The sequence below is a fragment of the Oncorhynchus mykiss genome, chromosome 12 (genome assembly GCF_013265735.2).
Source record: "Oncorhynchus mykiss isolate Arlee chromosome 12, USDA_OmykA_1.1, whole genome shotgun sequence".
NCBI lineage: Eukaryota > Metazoa > Chordata > Actinopteri > Salmoniformes > Salmonidae > Oncorhynchus > Oncorhynchus mykiss.
The window spans coordinates 21,977,118-21,997,092 of record NC_048576.1 but is presented as its reverse complement, the minus strand read 5'-3'; the positions used below and the strand labels follow the sequence as shown (position 1 = coordinate 21,997,092).

The following is a 19,975-nucleotide window of genomic DNA, read 5'->3' as shown; positions in this document are numbered from 1 at the left end:
GTCTTGTATGCTCTGGTTTGAATCGCGTTGTGCAAACTGGCAAGAGTTTTCTGAGCTATAGGTTAGCTGATGACCGCTAGCAGGGGTTAGCTGACTACTTGCTAGTAGCTAGTTAGCGGGCTAGCTTCTGTTGGGGGATTTCAGTTCAGAAGTAAAGAAAAATACTTTAGAAAAAAATCTGATCTACACCACATTGGGTGAGGTGTGTTGCAGGAGACTATTTTGAAGTTGAGGTTTAGAAAAATGTTTTTAAAAAAAGATATGCGAAGAAAAATAGATCAAACGATTTATACATGGGACACGACTAGACGAGGACAAAGATGTCTGACTGCTATGCCATCTTGGATTGACCCTGTCACCACACAGTTGATTGGCTCAAACGCATTAAGGAAAGATATTCCACAAATTAACTTAAGGCACACCTGTTAATTGAAATGCATTCCAGGTGACTACCTCATGAGGCTGGTTGAGAGAATGCCAAGAGTGTGCAAAGCTGTCAAAGGCAAAGTGTGGCTATTTTGAAGAATCTAAAATATATAATATATTTTGTTTAACACTTTTTTGCTTACTGCATGATTCCATATTTGTTATTTCATAGTTTTGATGTCTTCAAATCAAATGGATTTATATAGCCCTTCGTACATCAGCTGATATCTCAAAGTGCTGTACAGAAACCCAGCCTAAAACCCCAAACAGCAAGCAATGCAGGTGGCTAGGAAATGCACGGTGGCTAGGAAAAACTCCCTAGAAAGGCCAAAACCTAGGAAGAAACCTAGAGAGGAACCAGGCTATGTGGGGTGGCCAGTCCTCTTCTGGCTGTGCCGGGTGGAGATTATAACAGAACATGGCCAAGATGTTCAAATGTTCATAAATGACCAGCATGGTCCAATAATAATAAGGCAGAACAGTTGAAACTGGAGCAGCAGCACGGCCAGGTGGACTGGGGACAGCAAGTAGTCATCATGTCAGGTAGTCCTGAGGCATGGTCCTAGGGCTCAGGTCCTCCGAGAGAGAGAAAGAAAGAGAGAATTAGAGAGAGCACACTTAAATTCACACAGGACACCGAATAGGACAGGAGAAGTACTCCAGATATAACAAACTGACCCTAGCCCCCCGACACATAAACTACTGCAGCATAAATACTGGAGGCTGAGTCAGGAGGGGTCAGGGGACACTGTGGCCCCATCCGAGGACACCCCCGGACAGGGCCAAACAGGAAGGATAAAACCCCACCCACTTTGCCAAAGCACAGCCCACACACCACTAGAGGGATATCTTCAACCACCAACTTACCATCCTGAAACAAGGCTGAGTATAGCCCACAAAGATCTCCGCCACGGCACAACCCAAGGGGGGGGCGCCAACCCAGACAGGATGATCACATCAGTGACTCAACCCACTCAGGTGACGCACCCCTCCCAGGGACGGTATGAGAGAGCCCCAGTAAGCCAGTGACTCAGCCCCTGTAATAGGGTTAGAGGCAGAGAATCCCAGTGGAAAGAGGGGAACCGGCCAGGCAGAGACAGCAAGGGCGGTTCGTTGCTCCAGAGCCTTTCCGTTCACCTTCCCACTCCTGGGCCAGACTACACTCAATCATATGACCCACTGAAGAGATGAGTCTTCAGTAAAGACTTAAAGGTTGAGACCGAGTTTGCGTCTCTGACATGGGAAGGCAGACCGTTCCATAAAAATGGAGCTCTATAGGAGAAAGCCCTGCCTCCAGCTGTTTGTTTAGAAATTCTAGGGACAATTAGGAGGCCTGCGTCTTGTGACCGTAGCGTACTTGTAGGTATGTACGGCAGGACCAAATCGGAGAGATAGGTAGGAGCAAGCCCATGTAATGCTTTGTAGGTTAGCAGTAAAACCTTGAAATCAGCCCTTGCTTTGACAGGAAGCCAGTGTAGGGAGGCTAGCACTGGAGTAATATGATCACATTTTTTGGTTCTAGTCAGGATTCTAGCAGCCGTATTTAGCACTAACTGAAGTTAATTTAGTGCTTTATCCGGGTAGCCGGAAAGTAGAGCATTGCAGTAGTCTAACCTAGAAGTGACAAAAGCATGGATTCATTTTTCTGCATCATTTTTGGACAGAAAGTTTCAGATTTTTGCAATGTTACGTAGATGGAAAAAAAGCTGTCCTTGAAATGGTCTTGATATGTTCTTCAAAAGAGAGATCAGGGTCCAGAGTAACGCGAGGTCCTTCACAGTTTTATTTGAGACGACTGTACAACCATTAAGATTAATTGTCAGATTCAACAGAAGATCTCTTTGTTTCTTGGGACCTAGAACAATCATCTCTGTTTTGTCCGAGTTTAAAAGTTCTACAATGTAGAAAATAGTCCAAATTAAGAAAAACCCTATAATGAGTAGGTGTCCAAACTTTTGACTTGTACTGTCACACCCTGATCTGTTTCACCTATCTTTGTGTGTGTCTCCACCCCCCTCCAGGTGTCGCCCATCTTCCCCATGATCCCCAGTGTATTTATACCTGTGTTCTCTGTCTGTTGCCAGTTTGTTTTGTCTGTCAAGCCTACCAGCGGTTTACCCCTTGTGTCGGTCTTTCTATTGTTCCTTTTTTCTAGTTTTGACCATTCTGCCTGCCCTGAGCCTGCCTTCCGTTCTGTACCTTGTCACTGCCCGGGATTATTAACCTCTGCCTACCCTGACCCTGAGACTGCCTGCCGTTCTGTACCTTTTGACTCTGATCTGGATTACTGACCTCTGCCTACCCTTGACAGCCTCCACCCTAACTATTCAGGCTCCTGAGTGGCGCAGCAGTTTAAGGCACTGCATCTAGGTGCTAGAGGCATCACTACAGAGCCTGGTTCGATCCCGGGCTATATCACAACCGGACGTGATCGGGAGTCCCATAAGGCGGTGCACAATTGGCCCAGCATTGTCCGGGTTAGGGGAGGGTTTGGCTGGGCTAGGCCGTCATTGTAAAATAAGAATTTGTTCTTAACTGACTTGCCTAGTTAAATAAAGGTTAAACATTGTTTTAAATAGCAGCCTCTCTACTCATAGCCTCAACACTAACTACCAAGGGTCTCCCACTGTGTTCATTTGCAGGCTCTACTCTGACAGCATGCTCCTCTCTGTAAATCATCCATCTTCTCACAGCCTTTACCCTAACTACCCAGCCAGGCAGCCTCAGCCATACTGCACTGGAACACTGTCAACACCATTCCTATTCAAGTAAATTTCACGGCTTACTGAAAAAGTGCGTAAGAGATTGTGCTGTGAATACTAGTAGCATTTAGGGCACAATTCATAATGGTTTAACTGATAATGGGTATTTGATCATTTGTTGTTTGATAATGGGTATACTTCACATAAAGTGATGCTTTTCCTCAATTGTTGTATTTATGCTATAGAGTATTCTTCCCCATCTAACCTCTCTGGTGTTCTCTCTGTTTCTCTCATGCTCCCTATATCTCAAGTTGGTCCCATCGTTAAAATAATTTCTCACATTGATTTTGTTCTCTTGCTTCTCCCAGATGATTTTCTTTGTGTCGATTTTGTTCAACAGTTGCCTCAGAGAGAGCACAGAGCTGTTCAGCGGTCTTAGCTGGGGCTCTAGGGTAAACGAGAGAGAGAGACATATGTAAACAGGTTTCCCATGCCAATAAAGCCCTAAAATTGAGAGAAGGAGAAAGGGGGAGGGAGAGAGCGAGGTAGGGAGGGAAAGAAAGAGTGAGAGAGAGTGTGGGGGGGACTGCAGGGCTACCCATTAGAAGCCCTGTGTTTCATTAATTCCCCCTGCCTAGTCTTAGAGTAAAGGTTACAGCTATAGGCATGTTCTCTCATTTATAGGAAAAAAAGGAGTATTACTTGTACAATAGCATGCTTTCCAGTGACAGAAAGTCACTGTATTAATTTCAGAGCTCATGCATAAATGAAACCCAGACCTTGCTTTGTTACTTGTCAGCTCAGTCCTATAACAGTGTGAAAGGTGCAGAGCCATTTTGTCCTGTATTGTTCGGAATCATGTCCCAGGAGAGATAGATCAAAATCTTCATTTAATTTGTGTCTACAATAGCATGTTATCTAGCTCAACAAAAACAAGAAGAAGCACTGACTGTAGCCAATCAAGGGCCATATTCAGCACATAGCATAAGACAACATTCCCCAGGTATAATTAAATCCACTCATGCATTGCACAGCACTTATTTTGATCGCTGATCATTTTCCTGCACTGTAGGAAATATAAACGTATAGTGTATGAGTTTTAAAAAGGCTTCAAGTTTGTACAGTACTTTACACTGACATTTTAGACTTGATTTGCCCTAACGAAATATGTATCAACCCCTACAAAAATGTCCATTAATTATAATCCACATTTCCTGTTGCTGCAAGATTATTTTCCTACTGTAGCAAACGGGCTCAAATGAAGATCCTACAGTGGGGCGAAAAAGTATTTAGTCAGCCACCAATTGTGCAAGTTCTCCCACTTAAAAAGATGAGAGAGGCCTGTAATTTTCATCATAGGTACACTTCAACTATGACAGACAAAATGAGAAAAAAAATCCAGAAAATCACATTGTACGATTTTTAATGAATTTATTTGCAAATTATGGTGGAAAATAAGTATTGAAGTATACCTATGATGAAAATGACAGGCCTCTCTCATCTTTTTAAGTGGGAGAACTTGCACAATTGGTGGCTGACTAAATACTTTTTTGCCCCACTGTACATCTGTATCTGATGAGGGTTTGAAAGTTAGAAATTATGTCAATGGATGGGAGTTAAATTCTCTTTACTGACCAACTCAATTGGTCACAAAGTTATAACTATATACCTTTAATCACTTTATATGGTACTACACTCAGCGGGCGAGGGTCAATGGTTGTCCAAGCAGCCCAATAGAAAGCATTATCAACTTGAGGTGAATGGTGAAAGAGTAAGATACTGGCTATGCGTGCTTTATGGCTGTTGGGCTGTTAGCTGTCAGCTGTGGGTGTGCATAGTTGGGAAGGGCCCGTAAGTAAGCATTTCGCAGTTAGTCTATGCCTGTTTGCGAAGCATCAATCAAATTTATTTATAAAGCCCTTTTTTTTTTTTTTTACATCGGCTAATGTCACAAAGTGCTGTACAAAACCCAGCCTAAAACCCCAAACAGCAAGCAATGCAGATGTAGAAGCACGGTGGCAAGGAAAAACTCCCTAGACAGGCCAGAACCTAGGAAGAAACCTAGAGAGGAACCAGGCTCTGAGGGGTGGCAAGTCCTCTTCAGGCTGTGCCGAGTGGAGATCATAACAGAACATGGCCAAGATGTTCAAATGATCATAGATAACCAGCAGCGTCAGATAATAATAATCACAGTGGTTGTAGAGGGTGCAACAGGTCAGCACCTCAGGAGTAAATGTCAGTTGGCTTTTCATAGCCGATCATTTAGAGTTAGGGAGAGCAGGTGTGGTAGAGAGAGAGTCCAAAACAGCAGGTCCAGGACAAGGTAGCACATCCAGTGAACAGGTCAGGGTTCCAAGCATATGACAAATAAAATTGGATTTGATTGAATATAATACCCACTCTGACCCCCATCTTTCTGCTACACGTGGAGCTGTCCACCTGGGGCACTGATATCTGACCCAGACTAGATGCAGGCTAGCAGTGTTATACCGCAGTTTCCAAACCATGGTTGACCAAATCCCTCACCTTTATCTCATCATAAGAAGGTTCATGGCCATTCTAGTATTCTAATTCTTATTTCTAATTCCTAATTCTATGTGGCTACAGGGTCAGACGATTAGGTTACGTATAGTACTAATCATGCATTTGACAGGTTGTTTATCACTGGCACACGTTCAGTACACACACAGTTACGGACATGGACACACACACACACACACACACACACACTCACACACACAGGTTGTGACATGGTAAAAAGTTTATCCAAGGCAGATGGAGCAGGTAGGCTTTCAGTCAACTCAGCACGTGTCAGGCCCTGTTTGACTGACTGGCAATTTCACACTGATCCAAATGTGTGAAACAGATACCTCCAAGGTTATGAGGGTGGTAGGCAGCCTAGCGGTTAGAGCGTTGGGCCAGTAACCAAAGAGGCGCCGGTTGGTATAACCGAACCTACAAGGTGAAAAATCTGTTGATGTGTCCTTGAGCAAGGCACTTAACCCTAATTTTCTCCAGGGGCACCGTACTAGTATGGCTGACCCTATAGAACAACACATTTTGCTGCACCCATCTGTTGAATGTGACAATAAAACATACATTATTTTTCAATAAGCATGCAGTATTGTATACAACTTTGCATTGGTTAACTCCGGCAGTTCAGGTTAATTAGCTATCCTGCTCAAGAGCACAACAGTGTTCTGTCATGATATCACTACCACTACCTGTTGTATCACTACCATAGTTAAGTGACTCCAAAAGACTTTGACTCTACACCAAAGTGGTTAATGATACTGAAGCACTTCTCCTTCATTCCTTTACTTACATCACTCCAATGCCTGTTGCCCCAGTGTCTGCTGTTTGAATGTGTTTGGCCTATTTCCAGAGAGACTCGGCAGGCATCCCCTGATGTCGTTTTACAGAATGGTCACGACAGCTCTGACTAATCTCTCCTGACCCTTTAATAACCTGAGAGAGATGCTCAAGGTGAGGGAAAGGAGCCAAAATGAGTAAACACGTGGGAGGAAGATAGATATCGAAATGAAGAGTTCCCTTTGGCACAGAACTTTTAGAGCAGAGTGAAATGCTTACTCAGAATACGAACATGACATTAAAGAGTGGAGCTGATTTAAGGAAATCTCAAATTGTAAGTACCTTATGTGAACATTGCCTCATATTGTCTATCCTCTAACCATTTGATTGAGTATAATTGCCTCCTCATATATATAATAAGTATACAAGTAGTATAGGCTTTTTGTGTACTTTACTAAGGGTTGCAAATGGAGGGTATATTAGTGGAAAATGTTAAAGTGTACCAGTAAACTACAATTATTTTGTTATCTTTCAAGGATTTTATATCATCTATCACAATGCATCTAGTGGCCCTTTTGAGTACTTTAGATTATCACAGGTGTCTGTAATAATCTCAAATCAAATGTTATTGGTCACATACACATGGTTAGCAGGTGTTATTGTGAGTGTAGCGAAATGCTTGTGCTACTCGTTAGATATTGCTGCACTGTCGGAACAAGTAATCTAACAATTCCACAACAACTACCTAATACACTCAAATCTAAGTAAAGGAATGGAATAAGAATACATACATATATGAATGAGCAATGACAGAGCAGAATTGGCAAGATGCAATAGATGATATAAAATATAGTATATACATATGCAAGATATGTAAACATTAATAAAGTGGCATTATTAAAGTGACTAGTGATCCATTTACTAAAGTGGCCAATGATTTCAAGTCTGTATGTAGGCAACAGCCTCTGTGTGTTAGGGATAGCTGGTTAACAGTCTGATGGCCTTGAGATGGAAGCTGTTTTTCAGTCTCTCGGACCCAGCTTTGATGCACCTGTACTGACCTCGCCTTCTGGATAGAAGTGGGGTGAACAGGCAGTAGCTTGGGTGGTTGATGTCCTTGATTATCTTTTTGGCCTTCTTGTGACATCGGGTGCTGTAGGTGTCCTGGAGGGCAGGAAGTGTGCCCTCGGTAATGCGTTGGGGCAGATCGCACCACCCTCTGGAGAGCCTTGCGATTGCGGAGGGTGCAGTTGCCGTACCATGCAGTGATACGGGGTGGTAGGCAGCCTAGTGGTTAGAGCGTTGGACTAGTAGCCGAAAGGTTGCAAGATTGAATCCCTGAGCTGACAAGGTAAAAATCTGTCGTTCTGCCCCTGAACAAGGCAGTTTAACCCACTGTTCCTAGGCCGTCATTGAAAATAAGAATTTGTTCATAACTGATTTGCCTAGTTAAATAAAGAAAAATACAGCCCGACAGGATGCTTTCAATTGTGCATTTGTGGGGGTTTAAGGTGACAATTTCTTTAGCCTCTTGAGGTTGAAGAGGCTCTGTTGCACCTTCTTCACCACACTGTCTGTGTGGGTGGTCCATTTCAGTTTGTCAGTGATGTGTACGCCAAGGAACTTGAAGTTTCCACCTTCTCCACTGAAGTCCTGTCGATGTAGATGATAGTGTGCACCCTCTGCTGTTTCCTGAAGTCCACAATCATCTCCTTTTTTTTTGTTGACGTTGAGTGAGAGGTAGTTTTCCAGGCACCACACTCCGAGCCCTCACCTCCTCCCTGTAGGCTGTCTCGTCATCGTTGGTAATCAAGCTTACTACTGTTGTGTCGTCTGCAAACGTGATAATTGAGTTGGCCACGCAGTCATGGGTGAACAGGGAGTATAGGTGGGAGCTGAGCATGCACCCTTGTTGAAGATCAGGAGACTGGAGGGGATGTTTCCTTTCTTCACCACCTGGTGGTGACCCGTCAGGATGGGGTTCAGACCCAGGGCCTCAAGCTTAATGTTGAGCTTGGAGGGTACTATGGTGTTGAATGCTGAGCTTTAGTCAATAAACAGCATTCTTACATAGGTATTGCTCTTGCCCAGATGGGATAGGGCAGTGTGCAGAGTGATGGTGATTGCATCGTCTGTGGATCTATTGGGGCGGTAAGCAAATTTAACTGGGTCTAGGGTCTGATGCTGCCACAATGCGAACACGCAGTGATGTTGCCACGTTTCCTCCAGACGTGACACTTGGCATTTAGGATAAAGAGCTCAATCTTGGTTTCATCAGACCAGAGAATCTTGTTTCTGTGGCCACTGTGTTCTTGGGGGCTTTCAATGCTGCAGACATTTTTTGGGAACTCTTCCCTAGATCTGTGCGTCGACACAATCCTGTTTCGGAGCTCTACAGACAATTCCTTCGATCTCATGGCTTGGGTCAGGGCTGGTCAGGGAGGCCACGGTTCCACTGGACATGGTAACGCAGGGGGATCATAGGGAGCGGATTAGTCTCTTTCTTATCGATTCAGCTGCGTTTCCAGTGGTGCTGGGGATTCCCTGGCTGGCCAGTCACAATCCCAGGATTTTGTGGAGACGGGGTTCTCCAGGGGTGGTCAGAGGAGTGTTCAGGTAGGTGTATGGACGTTTCCATCAGTGCCATGTCGGTGGAGAGTCCAGACCAGGTTTCCACTGTGTGCATTCCCTCTGAGTATGCCGATTTGGCTATCGAGGGTGACTAAATTACCACCTCATCGACAGGGGGATTGTGTGATAAACCTCCAGGTAAACGCTGCGCTTCCCAGGAGTCACGTGTACCCATTGTCACAGGAGGAGACGTTGGCTATGTGGACATACAGTGGGGCAAAAAAGTATTTAGTCAGCCACCAATTGTGCAAGTTCTCCCACTTAAAAAGATGAGAGAGTCCTGTAATTTTCATCAAAGGTACACTTCAAAGATGAAAGACAAAATGAGAAAAGAAAAAATCCAGAAAATCACATTGTAGGATTTTTTATGAATTTATTTGCAAATTATGGTGGAAAATAAGTATTTGGTCAATAACAAAAGTTTATCTCAATACTTTGCTATATACCCTTTGTTGGCAATGACAGAGGTCAAACATTTTCTGTAAGTCTTCACAAGGTTTTCACACACTGTTGCTGGTATTTTGGCCCATTCCTCCATGCAGATCTCCTCTAGAGCAGTGATGTTTTGGGGCTGTTGCTGGGCAACACAGACTTTCAACTCCCTCCAAAGATTTTCTATGGGGTTGAGATCTGGAACTGGCTAGGCCACTCCAGGACCTTGAAATGCTTCTTACGAAGCCACTCCTTCGTTGCCCCGGCGGTGTGTTTGGGATCATTGTCATGCTGAAAGACCCAGCCACGTTTCATCTTCAATGCCCTTGCTGATGGAAGGAGGTTTTCACTCAAAATCTCACGATACATGGCCCCATTCATTCTTTCCTTTACACGGATCAGTCGTCCTGGTCCCTTTGCAGAAAAACAGCCCCAAAGCATGATGTTTCCACCCCCATGCTTCACAGTAGGTATGGTGTTCTTTGGATGCAACTCAGCATTCTTTGTCCTCCAAACACGACGAGTTATATTTTGGTTTCATCTGACCATATGACATTCTCCCAATCTTCTTCTGGATCATCCAAATGCTCTCTAGCAAACTTCAGACGGGCCTGGGCATGTACTGGCTTAAGCAGGGGGACACGTCTGGCACTGCAGGATTTGAGTCCCTGGCGGCGTAGTGTGTTACTGATGGTAGGCTTTGTTACTTTTGTCCCAGCTCTCTGCAAGTCATTCACTAGGTCCCCCCATGTGGTTCTGGGATTTTTGCTCACCGTTCTTGTGATCATTTTGACCCCACGGGGTAAGATCTTGCGTGGAGCCCCAGATCGAGGGAGATTATCAGTGGTCTTGTATGTCTTCCATGTCCTAATAATTGCTCCCACAGTTGATTTCTTCAAACCAAGCTGCTTACCTATTGCAGATTCAGTCTTCCCAGCCTGGTGCAGGTCTACAATTTTGTTTCTAGTGTCCTTTCACAGCTCTTTGGTCTTGGCCATAGTGGAGTTTGGAGTGTGACTGTTTGAGGTTGTGGACAGGTGTATTTTATACTGATAACAAGATCAAACAGGTGCCATTAATACAGGTAATGAGTGGAGGACAGAGGAGCCTCTTAAAGAAGAAGTTACAGGTCTGTGAGAGCCAGAAATCGTGCTTGTTTGTAGGTGACCAAATACTTATTTTCCACCATAATTTGCTAATGAATTCATTAAAAATCCTACAATGTGATTTTCTGGAATGTTTTTCTCATTTTGTCTGTCATAGTTGAAGTGTACCTATGATGAAAATTTCAGTCCTCTCTCATCTTTTTAAGTGGGAGAACTTGCACAATTGGTGGCTGACTAAATACTTTTTTGCCCCACTGTATGTCACGGAATCTCTGGGACAGGGGTACATTCGGCCCTCCATTTCACCCGTCTCCTCGAGTTTCTTTTTTGTGAAGAAAAAGGAGGGAGGTCTGCGTCCGTGCATTGATTATAGAGGTCTCAATTCCATCACAGTGGGGTTTAGTTACCTGCTACCTCTCATCGCTACAGCGGTGGAATCATTTTACGGAGTGTGGTTTTTCACGAAACTGGACCTCAGGAGCGCGTATAATCTGGGGCGTATTCGGGAGGGAGACGAGTGGAAAACCGCGTTTAGTACCACATCGGGCCATTATGAGTACCTCGTCATGCCGTATGGGTTAAAGAATGCTCCAGCCGTCTTTCAATCCTTTGTAGACGAGATTCTCAGGGACACTGCACGGTCGTGGTTGTATATATCGATGATATCCTGATCTATTCCGCAACACGCATGTGTCTCTGGTGCGCAAGGTGCTTGGTAGACTGCTAGAGTATGACCTATACGTCAAGGCTGAGAAGTGTGTGTTCTCCAAATGAGCCTTCTCCTTCCTGGGTTATCACATTTCCACCTCGGGGTTGGTGATGGAGTGTGACTGCGTTAAGGCTGTGCGTAAAAGGACACCTTTGGCCAGGTAGCCGGTGCGTTTATGGAGGTCGGCAGAGTCTGACAGAGCCTTCAATAGGTTGAAGGCGCTGTTCACTGATGCGCCCGTGTTGGTGCACCCGGACCCCTCTTTAGCGTTCATTGTGGAGGTGGACGCGTCCGGGGCTGGGGTGGGTGCCATGCTATCACAGCGCTCGGGTACGCCACCAAAACTCCACCCCTGCGCTTTCTTTTCGAAGAAGCTCGGCCCGACGAAGCGTAACTATGATGTGGGGGACCGGGAGTTGTTAGCTGTGGTAAAGGCCCTGAAGGTGTCTAGACACTGGCTTGAGGGGGCTAAGCACCCTTTTCTCATCTGGACTGACCACCGGAATCTGGAGTGTATCCGGGCAGCTAGGAGACTGAATCCGCGTCAGGCAAGGTGGGCCATGTTCTTCACCCGATTTAGGTTCACCATCTCGTATAGACCAGGTTCCCTGAACATGAAGGCCGATGCGCTGTCCCGTCTCTATGACACAGAGGATCGGCCCATCGATTCTACTCCCATCCTTCCAGCCTCTAGGCTGGTGGCACCATGTTCTTCACCCGATTTAGGTTCACCGTCTCGTATAGACCAGGTTCCCTGAACATGAAGGCCGAATCGCTCTCCCGTCTCTATGACACAGAGGATCGGCCCATCGATCCTACTCCCATCCTACCAACCTCTAGGCTGGTGGCACTGGTGGTATGGGAGGTGGACACAGACATTGAACGGGCGTTACGGGTGGAACCTGCGCCTACACAATGTCCTACGGGTCGCAAGTACGTGCCGCTTGGTGTTCGTGCTCAATTTATTTGGTGGGCTCACACATTACCCCCTTCGGGTCATCCTGGTGTGGCGAGGACAGTGCGGGGTCTTAAGGGGAAGTACTGGTAGCACACCTTGGCTAGGGACGTGAGGTTCTTTGTCTCTTTCTGTTCGGTGTGCGCCCAGAGTAAGGCTCCTAGGCACCTTCCACTTTGTTATTTTGTTCTAGTGTTCAGTGTTAATAAAAATCATGAACATTACCAAGCTGCGCTTTGGTCCGATCCTTCTTCATCAGATGACCGTTACAAGTAGAGTGGTGGAGATTGAAGGAGAGGAAGAGAAGGATTGAAGGGAAAGAAATACATCAATGGGACAGCTAAGGTCTTCACTAGACTAACCTAGAATTACTAGACTCAACCTTGAAGGGAGAAAAAAAAAATCAACTTCATATTCTTAATCTCAAGCACCACCCCAACAGCAACATACTGTATGTGAAAATGGAACATTTCTGTTTTGAAGAAAAAAAGATAAAGGAAGATAAGTGTTTACGATGACATAATCTGTGTGCATTGTGATTTTAACCAATAATGAATAGGCATTGCCTACTTATTGGTTGATGATGTCATCGGAAACACTTATCCTCCTCTATATTTTTGACTATAAAACATAGAACAACAGTATATTCCTGTTGGGGTGGTGCTGGAGATGATGAATATGAAGTTGAACATTTTTGAAATGTCCCTTTAATAGAGTTTAAAAGAAACGCTTACACAAATGAACATGTTAACCAACATCCTGATTACAAATTCACATTAATGCTGATGTGTGCTGAAATAGGGAATAGGGGACGCCTTATATTCTTAATCCTCTGTGAGGTTGCATAAACAGAGCTCCTCTGGCTGAAACATGAGTTGACATGTTTTATCTGTGCTGTCGTGACTGTAGAGACGGATGCTGCCTCTCCCTGGAAATCTCTGGATTTGTGTCAGGCTTTGAAATGGATGTTACCATAACATAGCCTGTATGATCTCAACCAGTGGAGGCTGCTGTCGGGAGAACAGCTCATAATAATGGCTGGAATGGAGTAAATGGAATGGTATCATATGGTTTTCATATGTTTGATACCATTCCATTCACTCCATTTAACTCCATTCCATCCATTATTATGAGCTGTCTTTTCCTCAGCAGCCTCCACTGATCTCAAACCAGAAATGTTTTAAACTTATACTAAATCATAGGTGCTAGCCTCTCCCTATTTCACTTAATGGATTGTTTGTTCAGAGCTTTAGAAACTGAAATATTTAGTTCTGTCTTTAGTTCTGACGTACAGTACCCATGAGACCACTAGAGGGCCCTTTGGTCATTCGACTGTATGAAAGGGCTACAAAGCAGACTATTTCCCATGGGAAAACACTGGGGCCCCACAAGGGTACGTGCTCAGCCCCCTCCTGTACTCCCTGTTCACCCATGACTGCGTGGCCATGCACACCTCCAACTCAATCATCAAGGTTGCAGATGACACAATGACGAGCCTACAGGGAGGAGGTAAGGGCACTTGGAAGTGTGGTGTCAGGAAAACAACCTCTCACTCAACATCAACAAAACAAAGGAGTTGACTGTGGACTTCAGGAAACAGCAGAGGGAGCAGCCCCCTATCCACATCGACGGGACAGCAGTGGAGAAAGTGGAAAGTTTTAAGGTCCTTGGCGTACACATCACGGACAAACTGTACTGGTCCACCCACACAGAAAGTGTGGTGAAGAAGTTTGGCTTGTCACCTAAAAACCTCACAAACTTTTACAGATGCACAATTGAGAGCATTCTGTCGGGCTGTATCACCGCCTGGTACGGCAACTGCACCGCCCTCAACCGCGAGGCTCTCCAGAGGGTGGTGCGATCTGCACACATCAACGGGGGCATACTGCCTGCCCTCCAGGACACCTACAGCACCCGATGTCACAGGAAGGCCAAAAATATCATCAAGGACAACAACCGTCTGAGCCACTGCCTGTTCACCCCACTACCATCCAGAAGGCAAGGTCAGTACAGGTGCATCAAAGCTGGGACCGAGAGATTGAAAAACAGCTTCTACCTCAAGGCTATCAGACTGTTAAACAGCCATCACTAACACAGAGAGGCTGCTGCCTACATACAGACTTGAGTCATTGGCCACTTTAATAAATCGATCACTTTAAGGAATGCCACTTTAATAGTGTTTACATATTTTATATTACTCATCACATACAGTGGGGCAAAAAAGTATTTAGTCAGCCATCATAGGTACACTTCAACTATGACATACAAAATGAGAAAAAAAAATCTGAAAATCACATTGTAGGATTTTTAATGAATTTATTTGCAAATTATGGTGGAAAATAAGTATTTGGTCACCTACCAACAAGCATGATTTCTGGCTCTCACAGACCTAAAACTTCTTCTTTAAGAGGCTCCTCTGTCCTCCACTCGTTACCCGTATTAATGGCACCTGTTTGAACTTGTTATCAGTATAAAAGACACCTGTCCACAACCTCAAACAGTCACACTCCAAACTCCACTATGGCCAAGACCAAAGAGCTGTCAAAGGACACCAGAAACAAAATTGTAGACCTGCACCAGGCTGGGAAGACCGAATCTGCAATAGGTAAGCAGCTTGGTTTGAAGAAATCAACTGTGGGAGCAATTATTAGGACATGGAAGACATACAAGACCACTGATAATCTCCCTCGATCTGGGGCTCCACGCAAGATCTCACCCCGTGGGATCAAAATTATCACAAGAACGTTGAGCAAAAATCCCAGAACCACACGGAGGGACCTAGTGAATGACCTGCAGAGAGCTGGGACCAAAGTAACAAAGCCTACCATCAGTAACACACTATGCCGCCAGGGACTCAAATCCTGCAGTGCCAGACGTGTCCCCCTGCTCAAGCCAGTACATGTCCAGGCCTGTCTGAAGTTTGCTAGAGAGCATTTGGATGATCCAGAAGAAGATTGGGAGAATGTCATATGGTCAGATGAAACCAAAATATAACTTTTTGGATAAAACTCAACTCGTCGTGTTTGGAGGACAAAGAATGCTGAGTTGCATCCAAAGAACACCATACCTACTGTGAAGCATGGGGGTGGAAACATCATGCTTTGGGGCTGTTTTTCTGCAAAGGGACCAGGACGACTGATCCGTGTAAAGGAAAGAATGAATGGGGCCATGCATCGTGAGATTTTGAGTGAAAACCTCCTTCCATCAGCAAGGGCATTGAAGATGAAACGTGGCTGGGTCTTTCAGCATGACAATGATCCCAAACACACCGCCCGGGCAACGAAGGAGTGGCTTCGTAAGAAGCATTTCAAGGTCCTGGAGTGGCCTAGCCAGTTCCAGATCTCAACCCCATAGAAAATCTTTGGAAGGAGTTGAAAGTCTGTGTTGCCCAGCAACAGCCCCAAAACATCTTTGCTCTAGAGGAGATCTGCATGGAGGAATGGGCCAAAATACCAGCAACAGTGTATGAAAACCTTGTGAAGACTTACAGAAAATGTTTGACCTCTGTCATTGCCAACAAAGGGTATATAACAAAGTATTGAGATAAACTTTTGTTATTGACCAAATACTTATTTTCCACCATAATTTTCAAATAAATTCATTCAATTGGTGGCTGACTAAATAATTTTTTGCCCCACTGTATGTAAATATGGTATTTTATACCATCTATTGCATCTTGCCAATGCCGCTCGGTCATCTATCATCCATATATTTATATGTACATATTCTTATTCCATCCATTTAGATTTATGTGTATTAGGTAGTTGTTGTGGAATTGTTCGATTACTTGTTAGATATTACTGCACTGTTGGAAGTAGAAGCACAAGCATTTCGCTACACTCACATTAACATCTGCTAACCATGAGTATGTGACCAATAAAATTATTTGATATGAGTAAATTCTAGCTATGAAAAGCAATCAGCCTGAGCAGCTAACCCTACATTAACCCAGCCATTAGCTTTACTCGAGGGAGTCCATTCTCATTTGGTTCCTGTGCTGCTGTATCAATTCCCTTCTGATGGAGTCGCAGATGGATTTCCCTCTCGTTTACTGTTAAATGAGACCTAATACAGGAGAATCTCAGTGTTCTTGAGATGAATCTTGATTATTATGCAGAGAATCTGGCTGCCTTGGAAAGTATTTGTTTTATTTGTGTTGTAGAAACTGCCTGTTCTTTTTTTGTTTGTGTGTTGTAGAAACTGCCAGTTCTTTGTTTTGTTTGTGTTGTAGAAACTGCCAGTCCAAGTAGAATGATACTGCTGGCTATAAGCAAAGCAGGCACATTAAATTAGAACAAGACAGAACACTTTTAGTTGTTTCTGTTGTTTTATTTTTTGATGGTAACAGGCAGAGGCTGTGGTGTGAGAAAGGTTGGTTGTATCCGTGACTCTGAACCAACCAGACCCGTAGGCCTGTGGGTGGCATTCTGCCCCTCTTTCTGGGAGGCAGTGGATTTGGAGGGCGGTCCAAGACCGTTTTTGCTGCTCAGCCTCATTAGAACAATATTACAGAGAATCTCCCCCTACGCCACCCACACGCCCCGTCTCTGTCTAACTGGAACAGGCTCCTTCTTTCTTTCTTTTTCTTTCTTTATCTCTCTCCCTCTTTCGCTCTCTCACGCTTGCTTTTTCTCTTCTATGTACTCTCTCTCTCTCTCTCTCTCTCTCTCTCTCTCCGCCCACACAGTGAGGTGAGAAAGCAGCCAGCTCCAGCAGGAACTGGGAAATACTCACATCCTCTGAGCCCTCTATCTGCCAAGAAACAGAGCAACACAAAACAAAAGTTGATGCATGGCTCTGTTGGCTCAGGAGGTGTAGCCTACATCTTACAGATATTGCACAAAACAAAAGCCCCAGAGCCACTCTGCCGAGGAGAGCTAAGGAGAGACAGATGGAGATCCCTGGTGTTCAGAGGGGAGGGTGAAGGAGCGACAAGTCAATGCCAATGAGGTTTATTACAATATAAAGGAGTGGCTGAGTACACCTTATATTCCTATGGGGAAATCAGCTTGCCATTCTAATCCTTATGTTTTATTAGAGAGAAGAGGATAGCAAGATAAAAACAGACCTTACGACATGCAGAGCAAAATAACAAGAGAGCAGCACAGGCTGAATGCAGAGGAAGGGAGAGTAGGATGGATGGTGAGCGAGGGAAGGAAGGGAATCGAGAGTAGGAAATAGAGAGAGGGAGTTGATTTATTGCCACCTCGATGAATCAATAAACTCACAACTCTGAGCTCCAGTTAGCCGCTGCTGCAGGCCTTTCCTTGGCTGCTCCGGAGCCGAAAGGCCGACAGATGTGAGGACCAGAGGAAAACCATTTATACTATGAGGCTCCTGCTCTCACACAGCCTAGGAGCAGAAGGTGCGAGGAGAGGGCGTTCAAACCCCCAGGCAAACAGGACTGTGATTAAGAGGAGAGGGAGCTCAGGCCAATGTGTGTGTAGTCTGGTACATCCTCCCATGAATGCTGTATATGTAAATCTCTCCATGCCCACATGTCATTATCATTTATATTACAGACTGTCCTCCCCAATTAAGGTGCCACTAACCTCCTGTGGTAGCCATGTTTTCTAGCTAGCTACCTAGCCAGCCAGCCTTTCTAGAGAGAGCATTGCGTTGTGGATTTTGTAGTCAACTTGAGCTCTGCAGATTTGCACATACATTTTCACGTTGCTTCCTAATTTATTATTATTTGCGTTATTTAACAATGTAAATCAAATTAATTTCTGGTTTTGAGTCGATTATTCCTTTAAGTTAAAATCATTTGTCTTCACACACTAGCTGCAGGGGTATTCAACTCTTAACCTATGAGGTCCGGCGCCTGCTGGTTTTCTGTTCTACCTGATAATTAATTGCACCCACCTGGTGTCCCAGGTCTAAATCAGTCCCTGATTAGAGGGCAACAATGTAAAAACGCAGTGGAGCTGGCTTCGTGATCCAGAGTTGAGTTTGAGGGCGCTAGAGGATACCTAACTTCCAATATAGGATGCTTGGTCCCAGCTTGGTTATCACCTACACTAAATGACTATTCTGTGCTCTAGAGTCTAGAGAACCAAAACAAAACTTGCAAAGAAGATGGGCTTTTCAATTCTATTCTCTGTGTAGTTTTTAACTGTCTCTGGTCTTTCCATTCACAGTCTTAAAACCACACTGAAGAAGAAACTGACCAACGACGTGGCCAACCTGTCTGGCATCCCTCTGTCTGGCCGAGACATCCACAGGGTGGCCTACTACCTCCAGAGTAACGGCAACTCTGTGTCGGCCGTGGACCTCAGCTTCACTGAGCTGCAGGACGAGAGCCTGCGTCTACTGCTGCCCTACCTGGGCTCCATGCCCAAGCTCACCACCCTGGCCATCAACGGCAACCGTCTGACGGTGGGCGTGCTGAAGGACCTGACGGAGGTGGTGAAGAACCCCCTGCAGTTCGCCAGCCTGGCATGGGTGGACTTGGGCAACAACGTGGACATCTTCACTGTGCCACAGCCCCTCCTAGTGGCCCTGCGCAGACGCTTCGGCCTCCGGAGCAGCCTGCCCACCATCTACGAGTATAGCGAGGTGCAGGTCTATAGTAGTTATACCCTGGAGACCTCTATTGAAGAACCCAGCCAGAATGAGGAGGAGGGTGAGGAGGAGGAGGAGGAGGAAGAGGGGGAAGAGGAGGAGGATAAACTGGAGCTAGAGGCATGGGGAGGTGGGGAGAAGCTTGGGGAGAAGTGTGTATCCACGATTGTGGCTCTGAACTACTGTGAGAGGTGATGAGTCAGAGCCAGCGTTGTAATTTGACAACCCTTTGTACCCTACTGTCCCCTCACCTTGGCCTGAACCCTGCCTCCCGTTTCAGCATGTGTCATCATCGCAGGAGAAGCTTGGGGTCACCAAATTCATAAACCACTCACTGTTTCGTGTTGTCTCTTTACATGTTCCGATTGCAGAGAGAGTTCAAGCCAGTTTTGTCAGAAAACGTACATTTGAGAAAAAACAGACTGTTCTTGTGTTGGTAAAGACATAGGTTTTCTAGGCACTGCAGTGATATTTTTACTGTGTCCTCCTGCGTATGTCATTCTTTATGAGCAAAGCAATCATACACTACAGGAATAAAACAGATTAGATTTCACCTGACTGTTTTGGCTTTCTAATGTCAAGTGCTTTTTTCTAATGAGGTACTTCCATGTAGCACATGCAGACTGGATGACACAGTGGGAGGGTTTGTTTCTATAAATATGCTGCTGTGTTTTATTGCACACACAACATTTACTAAACGCTGATTTCAAAACAGATTTTAATTATACATCCACCAGATTCACATTTATCCCAAAATAGTTTTTATCTTCCAAGTAGAGCAGACCCGACTAGGCTGTGAACCTCTGAGTGAGCCTCAACTGGCAGGTTCTGGGTCAGGCTGCCCTTGCCCTGAGCTGGGGAGAGGACACCCAGTCTGTCTGTCTGTCTGTCTGGGAGGGAGGGAGGGAGCTGGGGAGTGGACACCCAGTCTGTCTGTCTGTCTGTCTGTCTGGGAGTGAGCTGGGGAGTGGACACCCAGGCTGTCTGTCTGTCTGTCTGTCTGTCTGGGAGGGAAGGAGGGAGGGAGGGAGGGAGGGAGGGAGGGAGGGAGGGAGGGAGCTGGGGAGTGGACACCCAGTCTGTCTGTCTGTCTGTCTGTCTGGGAGGGAAGGAGGGAAGGAGGGAGGGAGGGAGGGAG

The 19,975-nt window shown here is 45.3% G+C and overlaps 1 protein-coding gene across 2 annotated transcripts in view; it reads left to right on the top strand.

The window, feature by feature from the left end:
- LOC110537205 (leucine-rich repeat-containing protein 75B-like) overlaps positions 1-19,747 on the top strand; it is a 44,622-nt gene extending 24,875 nt beyond the window's left edge. For both annotated transcript variants that reach the window (XM_021623062.2, XM_021623061.2), the window contains one exon: positions 18,414-19,747. In XM_021623062.2, the coding sequence (XP_021478737.2) occupies positions 18,414-19,032 (619 nt within the window). In that variant the 3' untranslated portion in view covers positions 19,033-19,747. The remainder of the gene's footprint in view (positions 1-18,413) is intronic.
- The last annotated feature ends 228 nt before the right edge of the window (positions 19,748-19,975 follow it).